At 38.4% G+C, this 13,098-nt stretch overlaps 1 protein-coding gene across 4 annotated transcripts in view; it reads left to right on the top strand.

Annotated features, from left to right (window-relative positions):
• DCDC1 (doublecortin domain containing 1) overlaps positions 1–13,098 on the top strand; it is a 470,261-nt gene that overhangs the window by 431,033 nt on the left and 26,130 nt on the right. For all 4 annotated transcript variants that reach the window (XM_059875151.1, XM_015474817.3, XM_015474816.3 and 1 more), the window contains 4 exons: positions 5,825–6,010; positions 8,036–8,239; positions 9,528–9,729; positions 12,748–12,900. In XM_059875151.1, the coding sequence (XP_059731134.1) occupies positions 5,825–6,010; positions 8,036–8,239; positions 9,528–9,729; positions 12,748–12,900 (745 nt within the window). The remainder of the gene's footprint in view (positions 1–5,824; positions 6,011–8,035; positions 8,240–9,527; positions 9,730–12,747; positions 12,901–13,098) is intronic.

The raw sequence follows: 13,098 nt of genomic DNA, 5'->3' as shown, positions 1-13,098 counted from the left end.
AAGTGAGAAAATCATAGAAATTTGAATACTACCTGAATATCAGATTGTATTATGGTTTTATTATTAATTTTAGGTATATTATAGTTATGATAGAGTTCTTATTTGTTAGATAAGGATAAAACCTTCCAATTTTCAACATTTCTTCTAAAAGATGATAACTCTCCTTTCCTACTAGTTAAGTAATAACCTATCTGATAGAATTAACATGGTTAATTTGAAAAGTACAGTAATATATCAATTCTGGGATTCTAAAAAAAAAAAAAATGTTTATCTCTCTTAGGTCTGGGAAACCTACCCTCTACCCAAAGGCTCCAAATCAGTAGTTAGTTCTTAACCTTTTCAGAGATACAGACCTCATTGAAAGTCTTGTGAAATTATGGATGTTCTTTTCCCCAAAATGCACATGTGTAAACAAATGCTTTTTGTATGAGAATTCAGGGAGTTCATAGACTCCCCCTTGAATTCCAGTTTAGATTTAGAGTAAGACCTTCCTCTGTAGACCATATTTGCTTGGCCAGTTTAGAAAAAGAAAATTAAAGTGGAGTAACTATTATATGCTAGAAAGCTACTGCATATTATATACAGTATAATATTATATAATATTATATACAGTATATAATAGCATTATATACTGATGCAACTTTATTTTTACATAGATGATATCATTTAAATAATAAATATAAATAACATCAATCAGTATCAGTTTAGTCACTCAGTCATGTCTGACTCTTTGTGACCCCATGAACCGCAGCATGCCAGGCCTCCCTGTACATCACCAACTCCCAGAGTCTACCCAAACCCATGTCCATCGAGTCAGTGATGCCATCCAACCATCTCATCCTCTGTCGACCCCTTCTCCTCCTGCCCTCAATCCTTCCCAGCATCAGGGTATTTTTCAATGAGTCAGCTCTTTGTATCAGGTGACCAAAGTATTGGAATTTCAGCTTCAATATCAGTCCATCCAATGAACACCTAGGACTGATCTCCTTTAGAATGGACTGGGTGGATCTCCTTGCAGTCCAAGGGACTCTCAAGAGTCTTCTCCAATACCACAGTTCAAAAGCATCAATTCTTCTGCGCTCATCTTTCTTTATAGTCCAACTGTCACATCCATACATGACCACTGGAAAAACCATAGCCTCAACTAGACGGACCTTTGTTGACAAAGTAGTGTCTCTGCTTTTTAACATGCTGTCTAGGTTGGTCATAACTTTCCTTCCAAGGAGTAAGCGTCTTTTAATTTCATGGCTACAGTCACCATCTGCAGTGATCTTGGAGCCCCCCCCCCAAAAAAAAAAGTCAGCCACTGTTTCCCCATCTATTTCCCATGAAGTGATGGGACCAGATGCCATGATCTTAGTTTTCTGAATGTTGAGCTTTAAGCCAACTTTTTCACTCTCCTCTTTCACTTTCATCAAGAGGCTTTTGAGTTCCTTTCCACTTTCTGTCATAAGGGTGGTGTCATCTGCATATCTGAGGTTATTGATATTTGTCCCAGCAATCTTGATTCCAGCTTGTGCTTCTTCCAGCCCAGCATTTCTCATGATGTACTCTGCATAGAAGTTAAATAAGCAGGGTGACAATATACATCCTTGATATACTCCTTTTCCCATTTGGAACCAGTCTGTTGTTCCATGTCCAGTTCCAACTGTTGCTTCCTGACCTGCATACAGGTTTCTCAAGAGGCAGGTCAGGTGGTCTGGTATTCCCATCTCTTTCAGAATTTTCCAGTTTATTGTGATCCACATGGTCAAAGGCTTTGGCATAGTCAATAAAGCAGAAGTAGATGTTTTTCTGGAACTCTCTTGCTTTTTTGATGATCCAACAGATATTGGCAATAATATCAATAAATTAGTTAAATTAAGATTGATAAAGAAACTGAATCATTTATTCACAGTAGCTATTATATATATAGTCAAAGTCATTATTGACCAAACAAGCCCCATGTCATAGACCATGTTTGTATAAGGTCAAAGGAACAGGTCGAATTAGTCATTTTGATAAATCAAGGAGATTTTATAGAGGAAAAATGTCAGGCACACCAGTTGCTTGGTATTCTGTATATAGAGCCAGCTGTTGACTTGCTCATCTTCTAAACTCCGTTTGCATCCTGTAGACACAGCCTAACCTTGGGCGCTACCCCCACGTATTTCAGTTTTCCTTTCCAGCAGCAGTTTAAAGCCTGTATTAAGCTTGAATGAATCAACCAAAACTTCAGTTTACATTGTGTATGTGCACCATTGTCAAAGTAAAATAATTTGGGGAACATAAAAATAGTGAGCAGCCCCACAATCATGGGAATTGATGTCTTAATGATTGAAAATACATTTTCTGGATGCTTTCAATGGGCTTCTTTAGTGTAATAAGGAATATCATTGGCACACGATTTATCAAGAAGTTCATGTTTTTCTGTACAAATTATTCTGTGTGAGTATTCATTGAATTCCATCTGAGAGGAAATATGTTAATTTTCTGCCCCCAAGTAATTTGTAGGAAAATGGAAATCAGATGTGCATATAGAGAAATTCATAGTAGAACTTAAGAACTGTATCTTCAAAAGTATCACCTAAATGTTGGCTTTGAATTAAAGTAATGTTCAGTATTTAAATAGAGTAGATAAATATGACAAAAGCAAAAAAGCCAAAAACTTGTAATCAGAAGTCACAGTTTCATGTTTCAGCTCTGCCACATACTACTTGGGTATCCTTGAATTAAAAACTTCCCTCTCTGAGCTTTTGTTTTCTCATCTGTAAATTGAGAATGATGCTATTAACTCTGGCTGTACTTAACTTTTAGCCTTGGGACGTGCTTAGTCATGTCTGACTCTTTGCAACCCCATGGATTGTAGCCCAGTTCCTCTGTCCATGGGGCTTCTCCAGGCAAGAACACTGGAGTGGGTTGCCATGCCCTCCTCCAGGGGATCTTCCCAACCCAGGGACTGAATACAAGTCTCCCGCACTGCAGGCGGATTCCTTACAATTTGAGCCACCGGGGAAGTCCTAGCCTTGTGAGGAACAAAGCAAATTAGAGAGTGCACTTTAAAATATTCATACGTATTTCAACGTAGAGAGACGAATTCAATGACTTCTCATGTGCCTGTCATCCAAATTCAACTATTATCAATCAAAGTAGACGAATTCAATGACTTCTCATGTACCTGTCATCCAAATTCAACTATTATCAATCAAAGTAGAGAGACGAATTCAATGACTTCTCATGTACCTGTCATCCAAATTCAACTATTATCAATGTTTTACAATGTTTACAAATCCTAGACATGATATCATTTCTCCTAATATTTGATCCTGCACCTATAAAAATTTGAACGTTTTCTTACGATTATAATCATTATGCCATTGTCACATCTAACAAAATTAATGATAATTTTTTTTGACCTCTAGGGCTTCCCTGGTGGCTCAGATGGTAAAGAATCCACCTTCAATGTGGGAGACTTGGGTTAGATCCCTGGGTTGGGACGATCCACTGGAGAGGGGAAAGGCTACCCATTCCAGTATTCTGGCCTGGAGAATTCCATGGACAGAGGAGCCTGGCAGGTTACAGTCCATGGGGTTGCAAAGAGTTGGACATGACTGACTTTCATTTTCGCTTTTTAAAAGTTTTTTGACCTCCTAATGGCCTGTTAATAATGAAATTTCCCAGTTTCTCCTAAACATTCTTCTTATGGTTAGTTGGAGTCAGGATTCAAACAAAATCCCTATGTGCTACTAGTTGCAGAATCCATCCTATAGAAGACTTCCTCTTGTTTGGATTTGTCAATTCACTTCCTGTGGCATCCTTTAACCTGTTTCTCTGGCTCCCATAACTCCTATAAAAGAGATTTAACACTGCAGTTTAATTATATTTATATTCAGCTCTTTTTTGGCCATGAATCTTCATAGGTTTTACTGTGTGTTTCATATTTATCACTTATGCAGGCACACGGTGTGGATTTTCCATTTTTAATGGTAATGGTTATCCATGGGTTCAGGTGATTACAACCTAATCTCACATCAAAGAACAATTCCCAGTGACTTTTTATTTAGTGTTGCCTTTCTGTGATCATTGCCTAAATCAATAGTTTCATTAGAAGTTTCAAAAGGGTCAATTTTGTTTAATTCTATCACTTTTCCCAACATATATTAGCTGAATTTTTCATGTAAGGAAGAACTTTACCTCTTCAGCTAGGTATTTGACTGCTTAGAATTATGGTTTGTAAAGCATGGTAGGATAAATGTTCGTTCTGTATAACTTACCTATTAGAATAGTGTAGCAAATCACCTAAAATGTTAGTGGCTTAACTATTTTGTACCCTGAGTCAACAGTTTGGGCTGGGTTTAAGTGGGCAGTTCTGCTGGTCTTTGTACACAGTCACTAATTTGACTGTAGTTACTTGGTCATATACCAGTAGTTTGGCGGTTCTAGGGTGCCTGAATGGTCAAATTACATGACTGGTGTTTGACAGGCTGTCAGCTGGGGGGCCTTGGTTCTCCTCAATGCTCCTTTTGTTCCCCAGTCAGGAACTAAACCTGGGCCCTCCGCAGTGAGAGTGCAGTGTCCTAACCACTGGACTGCCAGGGAGTTCCCTCCTCAAGACTTCTCAAGTAGGCTAGCTCAGGGGAGCTCACATTATGGTCTCAGGCTTCCAAGTGCAGCCGAAAGGAAACAAGCTCCAGGGCGCAGGCACTTCTTATGCATCCGCCTGCATCACATTTGCTGATGCAACAGCAGCCAAAGCAAGTCATGTGGCCTTGCCCAGATTCAAAGGAAAGAGGGAAGGAGAAAGAAACTGTTTCTTGATTGGAGGAGCAGCAAAATGACATTTCAAAAGGACATACAAGCGAGAATAGGATGGTTATATTATGGCCATCTTTGCAAATAATCTTCTGCACTTTCTAAAAGCCGATTTCAGAATTGTAAATTGGTGCATTTTCTTCCAATGGACTCCAATAAGTAGTGGTTTTGTTTTTATTTGTTGCCTTTTTTTTTTACTTATATTTTTTACATCATTATGAACTCATGGGATTTTACATATTCAAACATATTTGAAGTTTTTCAGTTGTCATTTTATTTTGCCCCCAAATTGCCCCACTTTGAGCCAGTGGAATGTCTATCGTAGTGGCTCCTGTATCTTTTTTGACATAATACCTTTACTTTGAGATGGCTTCTCTTTTTCTGGGTACTACAAGAAATCCTTGCTTGTCTAGTATACAGTAAGTCCCCTACATACGAGTGAGTTCTGTTTCAAGAGCACATTCATAAGCCCAATTTGTTCATAAGTCCAACAAAGTTAGCCTAGGTACCCAGCTAACACAATCAGCTATATATTATTATACTGTAACAGATTTATAATACTTTTTACACAAATAATACATGAAAAACAAACACAAAAAACAAAGGAAACATTTTTAATCTTACAGTTCAGTACCTTGAAAAGTACAGAAGTACAGTACAACAGCTGCCATACAGGGACATGTTCATACCTTTGAAAGTTTGCAACTTGAAGGTTCATATGTAGAGGACTTGCTGTATATTCTGTCCCAAATGTGGAATGGGCCATTCCTCCAAGAAACTCTGATTCTGAATACAAGTTATACTCATTGATGTTGAACTGTCATCGGCTCCGGGCTTTTTCAATCAACAGTGTTTGGAAATAATGTGGTTTTTAAAAATATAATAATTAGGGAGTGAAATAATGTGCTCGTGTTGTGATTTCAAATTAGCATTTGGGGATTATAACAGCGCTTTATTTGTATGGCAAAGTATTCTACAAAATGCTATCATAATTTACATGCGTCCAAATCAAAACATCTTTATCCTTTTCCAGGGATACTATTACCTCTCACCCAGTGGAAAGAAGAAAACGATGCTCTGTTTGGCGTGTGGACGATCCGTGAGAGCAGAGAAAGGACTGAAACAGTTGCTTCCAGGGCTCCCATTCCTCTGTGCCTCGGCCTCCAAGACCCAGAAGCCCTTCTCACGTGGGCCTTTCAAGGTCATGGATGTGGCCACGGTGTGTAATGATCCGAGCTCTGCTAATACGTGTGTGGCATGAGTCTGGAAACTTTGATGCATTCATTATTTGCCTTCACTCAAGCTCATCTCCACTCATCCAGTTCATCTTTTACTGATGCACCTTTACCATTCCACCTGCATTGATTTCCTTTTCCCCGTTGTAACTTAAAATACATTGTCTGTTAATAGTTCGATACACACTCTGAAGTTAATTGGGCACTTCTGAGGCTTTAATCATGCACTGACACCTTGCACTACTCTCTGTGTTGCTTTCAGACTAGAAAGTAGCTGCGAATCTTTACTTAGTGGAGCAGCTTTTTGCCTCCATCACGGGGTAAACTCCTTTCTTACTATTATAGAACATTTCAGGGCTCATTTGATGTGTTGTTGTTAATGGCTCTTCAGGTTGGATGCCTGAATTCATGCATTCGTGTCTGATACTAATCACATCATGGAGAAAAAAAGTCTCTATTGCTTTCCTGGTTTCTTAATTTAAGGTGGCACCATTCAATTGGGAGATTGGGATTGATATATATGCACTACTATGTATAGAATAGATAAATAGTGAAAACCTACTGTATAGCACAGGGAACTCTACTCAGTGCTCTATGGTGACCAAAATAGGAAGGAATTACAAAACAGAGGGAATATATGTCTACGTATGGCTGATTCACTTTGTTGTACAGCAGAAAGTAACACCACACTGCAAACTAACAAGTAAGATTTTTTACAAAAAAACTCAAAGGCAAAGCCTTAGAACATGATACTGAAAGTGACAATTTGGCATTAATAAACATTTTTATTTTAAAGAGTTAAAAAAAAAAAAAAAACATGCTTCCCTTGTCAAGACCTATCCCTCTGAAGTACTTGTGAATGTGAGTTCTTTTCTAGTTCTTTTCTTTCTTCTTCATTCTGAAACCTTGTTTAAAATCTGTATTTTCAGAGTGTTTTCAAAACCTCACTAGTTTACAACAACATTATACAGTCCTTAATCAAAATGATTCCTGTCGTAGCTTTTTTATGTGTATTTCATTCTGGTCTCCATATCAGTTTTCCATATATGCTTTCTTCTCTTTCAATGCCATCAATCTTGTTTTTTTTTTTTCTTTTTAGTTAATTAAAATAAAATGATATATCAAAAAAAATTTAAATGACACCTTTTAAAAAATCCTTTCTTTCAAGTTTAGAAGCAAGAAGAACTAAAGAGAAACTTACACACCTATATAAAAAGGAGCAATTCTTTATGGGTAGGAACCTTCCTCCTGGTCTGCTCTTCAGGCTGGCCCAACTTGTTCCCAGATCGCTGTCCTCTCTGCCCTAAACCTAACACAGTTATAATAGACACCAACTGAAGCCTCAGTAACTCTGAAGGAGAAGGGGAGTCAGTCCTCCGGGAAAGCCTGCAGGCATTTGGCTTTGCTGAGGTGATAATGGGGTGGTGTTAAGGAGGTAGGGGGGTGGGTGAGCTGATTGAAAAGAATCCCCAGTGTTACACCATCTCAGACACAGCTTGACTAAGGATGAACAGGGAAGGTGAAGTGTGGTGTTCACCACACTGATTGCCACGTGGTTAAGGCTACGCTCATTTCCCTCCCCACACGTCAATGTCTGCCACCCTAGATGACGTCATCCTAGAGTTAAAGGTTCAGAGAATACCTTTAGTCCTACTTTCCATTGCTTCAAGCCAAGGCTCTCTCTGGCCCTGGCATCCTTCTTCTCCACCTCATGTCCAGGGGAAGGCAAAGTAGAAAACAGGAGAAGGCCAGAAACCCAAGCCAGAGTCCCAAAGTCACCTAGAGACTCAGTGACAGGGCTGGGAGGAGAACCAAGGAGTTTGGACCTAATGTCCTTCTGACTACAGCATCAAATACCTATAGCATATGAAGCGAGCATTTCACAATTTAGATGTCACATACGTGTACAAACACATATTAAATTAAAAGGTTGAAGTATAACAAAATAAAACTAAAAAGGAAAAAAGTTTGAGTCAATCTATGTTGTTTTTCTTTAAAAAAAAAATCAGACTGATTTATCTTCTCGTGAAGCTGAAAACACTTTGAGTTATTATGAAGAGCATCTATTATCTTTACGGATGAAGACCTGCACGCAAGTTGTATCTCATTGTGGCATGGCAGTTACGAACCAGAAGGCAGTGAAAATAATTGCATACAAAAATGGAGACGGATATCGAAATGGAAAGTTAATTGTGGCTGGAACATTCCCCATGGTAAGTGGCTATCACTTAAATGTTTCTCGCATCCTTAGAGGCAGTGATAATGGTGATTCTTCTGACAAGAAAAAAAAAGCAGTGGGATTGAGTGAGAAATATCCCAGACCAGTTTTATCCATTTAAGCTGATGAGATCAAGATCTCTGTTTTCTTAAAGACGTTCTTTTTGATTGTATTTCTTTGGCTATAGACTTAGAAAAATGCGAAAACAGAATACAGTTTTCAGATTGGCTCCAGAGCAAAGAAGGGTAAAAAAAAAAAAAGCAAGGGGAAGGCAAAGCTACCAGAATTTCTTTACCCTTGTGACAGACAGAAAGCCTTTTCTTCCTTCCTTCCTTTCCCACTTCAAGTTGTACGTCATCTGAATATTCTGAGATCCCACCTCATTTATCATCTGGAGAAGCTGAGCACTTGCTCGGTGACAGGGTTATTTTCAGATTGGAGAAGCAGGAGTTGTGCTAGGAGGGAATATGTGGCTTCTGTCTTAGAGGCTATTCCCCACTGGGGAGGAAGGAGCATTCCTGGGGTCCAAACACAGCTTTGTCCTTCAGTTGCTTGGTAATGGTCTTATGTCTGTAGGTTCTGGCCAATACCTTTATCAATGTATTTTATATGCAACGTTAAATATGTTGGGGAGTTACCCTGGAGACTTCTTTGCAAATATTCACACACACACACACACACACACAATTATTCACTCACCCCTTTGATTGAGTCTGAAGAGATTTTTTAAATTAAAATATTGGCGGTCAATGGTCTAGGCAAAGGACAAAAGTTACCAGCTCCAAATTCCACCCTGGGACCCTGGCTTTTGTGGTCTTGGGCAAAAATGTTAACCTTTCAGCCCAATTTCCCATCTGCCAAATGGAAGTAATAATGTGTCAGTTCTTGGTTTGAAAGTCAATGACTCATTTATTTTAAAGCAGCTCATCTGAAGTGTTGGAATAATTTTATTCACTATAAAGCAACATGGTTGAAAGTCAATTTCTAGGTTAACATTTCTTAGGAAATAAATACTTCTGATGATAAAATGTATTAACACACATCAGCTGCTGTGTTCAATTTTTGGAGCTAAGAATTTTCACAGCTGGACTGGACTAATTTGTGAGATTACATAGGACAATCTAATATCAAAAACCATCTCTAATCAAAGATCAAGTTGGTAGTTATTGCTTTCTATTTTCTCAAATTAAAGAATTTTCTCAGAATTCTAAAATAACACTCTCCCTGATTATCCCCAGTTCTACCACTGTTTCCTCTCAGTTCCTTATAGTCTGTGTTTTTAGCTGCTTACAGAATGCACAGAACAACTCGGTCTGGCCAGAGCAGCCTCCAAAATATACACCAAAGATGGAACCACCATAAGTTCCTTGCGCAATTTGGTTTTATGGGCTCTGGATGAATCTCGTATTCAGAGAGATTCTGAGGAACCAAAGGAAGAGGCAGACACTGTTGGAACTGAAGAGACACCTGTTAAAAGTATGAAAGGTTGGTTACATGCTACAGAATTTAGCTGATTCTACTTATGTTTGGTCATATGAAAGTTATATGTACGTCTTTCATTCAGTCACTCCTTTGAGAATTAAAAAAAATTACAGGAAGATACTCTTCTATGAAATTCTCATATCATTTTTACCTTGCAGAATACTAAAGAAAAAAATTTTTTAATGCAAATTGGGTCTCAGAACCAAGACAGTAACCAAATTTCCTGGTGTTTATAAAATATGTTTGACAGTTTGGCTACTTTGTGCAACATGAGCAGGTTCTGTTTTTCTTTTTTTAATTTTATAATTTTAAAAAAAATTTATTTTTAATTGGAGGATAATTGCTTTATAGTGTCATATTGGTTTCTGCCATACAACAACGTGAATCTGCTGTAAGTGGTTCAGTTCTAAAATTCGGAATCAAAACCAGCTGGACACCACTTAAGAAAGTTGGATTAGATCAGAGCAAATCTCTACCCACGATTAGGAGAGAAAGTGTCCTCTCTACGCCTGCTGTCCTCTGACTCCTTTTGCCTGCCTCTGCCCATCTCCCCTGCTCCTAGAAACTCCCAGCTCTTAGAACGTCGTGTTATACTTACCTGTTTACGTCTTTATGTGTCTCGCTAGACTGTGTGCGACTTGAAGGCAGGGCCTTCAATATCATTATAAAATCATTAGAAAAAAATATTGGTCTCTGCCCTCAGTTCCTGGCACTGAACTCCCCAAATTCATGCATTTTCCTAGGTGGTAAAGAGCACTTGTGTCCGCTTTTGTTCTAATTACTGACACAGGGCTCCAAACTTCTTTGGAGTTTCCTGGGTGCTAGCAGTGTCTTTGATTCTAAAGAGATGAGTCCTGGTGGACTCTGGATGGGGGCTGGTCACCGGAAAGTCCAAGCCGTGCTTAGAAACTTGGAATTGTCAACCCTGTTCCCTGTTCTTCAGAGAGGGACAGGAAGTGGATGGAGTTATGCTGAATCATGCCTACATGACTCATCGTAAGTTCCACTTCTAGTCCCTCTCTGAAGTCTCCATGAAAACCCCCAAAGTACAGGGTGCAGAGAGCGGAGTGACCACATGGAGGTGTGTGGCGAGCGGAGTGTCAGAGAGAACATGGAGTCTTCCTCACCCTATGACCCTATGCCTCTCTTTCATCTGGATGTTTTATCTGTACCCTTTATCATATCCTTTTATAATAAATGCGCAAACAGTAAGTAAACGGTTTTCTTGAATTCTGTGAGCTGCTCTAGCAAATTAAGTGAACCCGAGGAGGGTGTCATGGGAACGTCCAATTTATTGTCAATCAGTCAGAAGCACAGGTCTGGACGTCTGAAACGGGTGAGCAGGGAGCAGTGTTGTGAGACTGCACACTTAACCTGTGAGATCTGACCTTATCTCCAGGTAGGTAGTGTCAGAATTGAGTTAAATTGTAGGACATTCTGCTAGTGTTTCACAGGTGGTTGGTGTGGGGAAAAAAATTCCCCATGTCTGATGTCAGAAGCACTATGAATGTGATAGTATGAGAATGAAGAAGAGACACATAGGCGGGAGAGTGGGGTTTCCTTACTTAATCCCACACACAATAATGGTAACTAACATCATTAAATTGGCAGAGCATCAACCAAGCATTGATCTAAATGATATAGATTCATATGTATATGTATTCATAATCATATATACTCTTAGGAATACACATTCATATTTATGTGAACATTTAATGCCTAGCTGATCACTAAAGCATATAGTTCTGCCTTTATTTGGCACATGGAACATCTGATCTCCAGGTTCTGGAAGATTTACAATTTCGAACATTCTTCTTTCAAATTCTTATATAAAACCTGGTTGGAAGTAATGTGATTTCGAGCAGGTCTACCAAAAGGGTATGACCATCCCTTCCCCTCATATTCTAAAGGTTATCCTTGAATCATGCAGGTGCATTAGATTAGCTGGCCGTCCCCTTTACTGAATCATAACTTGGAGTTATGCCATCAGTTTGCATTGAGGAAGTTAAAAGAAACAGACATCAATCAAAAACTCAGTATCAGGCTTCCTATTAATATAAAGGTGATGGTTAAGGTCACTGGCTCTGGAGGTAGATGGCCTGGATTCTAATTCTGATTCTGCCCCCACCTGGCTATGTGATGAAGTCTCAGTTATTGTGCAGAAGAGAAATGAACCTACTTCAGAGTATCATTTTGAGAATTGCATGAGATAATGTAGGTAGAGGTCTTAGTGAAATGCCCAGTACATAGTAAATTCTCAGCTTGTATTAATTTGTATAGTAGGATACTATTAGCTGAATGACAAATAAGGATCTTTATGAAGATCCTTAAGTGTTTCTCTCAAATCTCAGGACCTGGAAAAGTGTATCTTGAGGAATTCATCTCTCTCTGTCAGCCATTCATATCTTGAAATGGTGTTCCCCTCTTTGCTTTAGCCACAAGGATGCTCAGAGCCCAAAGAGTGCTTTATCTCAAGCAAAGAAAACAATGTGGTATTCATGTCTAGTATCATGGTGATAATAAAAATATTATCTAGAATTTTTGGATGCTTGCACAATTAAATAGACTAATATTTTCTAAGCACTTCCCTTTTTAAAATCTTCCCAACAGCAGAATGAGATAGGTACTATTAATCATTTAATTGATGAATTCTCTGAAGCCCCTTATTTTTGGCTTCAGTCAATTCCTATACTCCTTTCTCCCTTTCCTTGCTTTTTTATATCTCTTTACTTTACCCTATTTCAGAGTAGATATTTGGGTAAGCTATCTCTTATTTTTTTCATAACTAGATACAGGGTAAGAAAGGAATTAAGATGTGTATTTACAATAAAATTAGTTTAAATTATTTACTTGCATTGAAATTTCTGATCAAAATTTATGTATTTGCATCTGGTTTTGGTGTTAACCTGCTTAAATCAAGTCATTAATGAAGAATGAAATATTTTGAAAAAACAAATGATTCAGCAAGCAAATTTATTCATTATTCATTGAACAATGGCAAATGTGTCATTTGTTTCCCAGGAAACTCAAGAATGAAAGTGAAAACCAAATCATCTCTGAAGTCTGTGACCTCTGATAGTTTGGATGATATAGATATGTCTTTGCTCACCCGCATCCTCAGAAATCCTATTGCCATCTGGGTATCTTGTGGTGAACCATTTCTGTCTCCAAATGGTCAGTGTTTTGGTTTTGCTTTCTTTCAAGCAAGTGCATGAAGGGAGAGAGAAATTTTTTGTCACCATAAGAAAATGAATTAAACGTGTACAATGTCAACCTAATTACATCACATCTATGCAAAGAACAGGCGGTTCATCAATTAACATGTGCACAAGGATAGCTGTATTCTTATATTTGCACAATTGCCTATTTTTT

The sequence above is a fragment of the Bos taurus genome, chromosome 15 (genome assembly GCF_002263795.3).
Source record: "Bos taurus isolate L1 Dominette 01449 registration number 42190680 breed Hereford chromosome 15, ARS-UCD2.0, whole genome shotgun sequence".
In the NCBI taxonomy this organism is placed as follows: domain Eukaryota; kingdom Metazoa; phylum Chordata; class Mammalia; order Artiodactyla; family Bovidae; genus Bos; species Bos taurus.
Note: the sequence above shows the minus strand (reverse complement) of the source record. Positions and strands in the feature narration are given on the sequence as shown.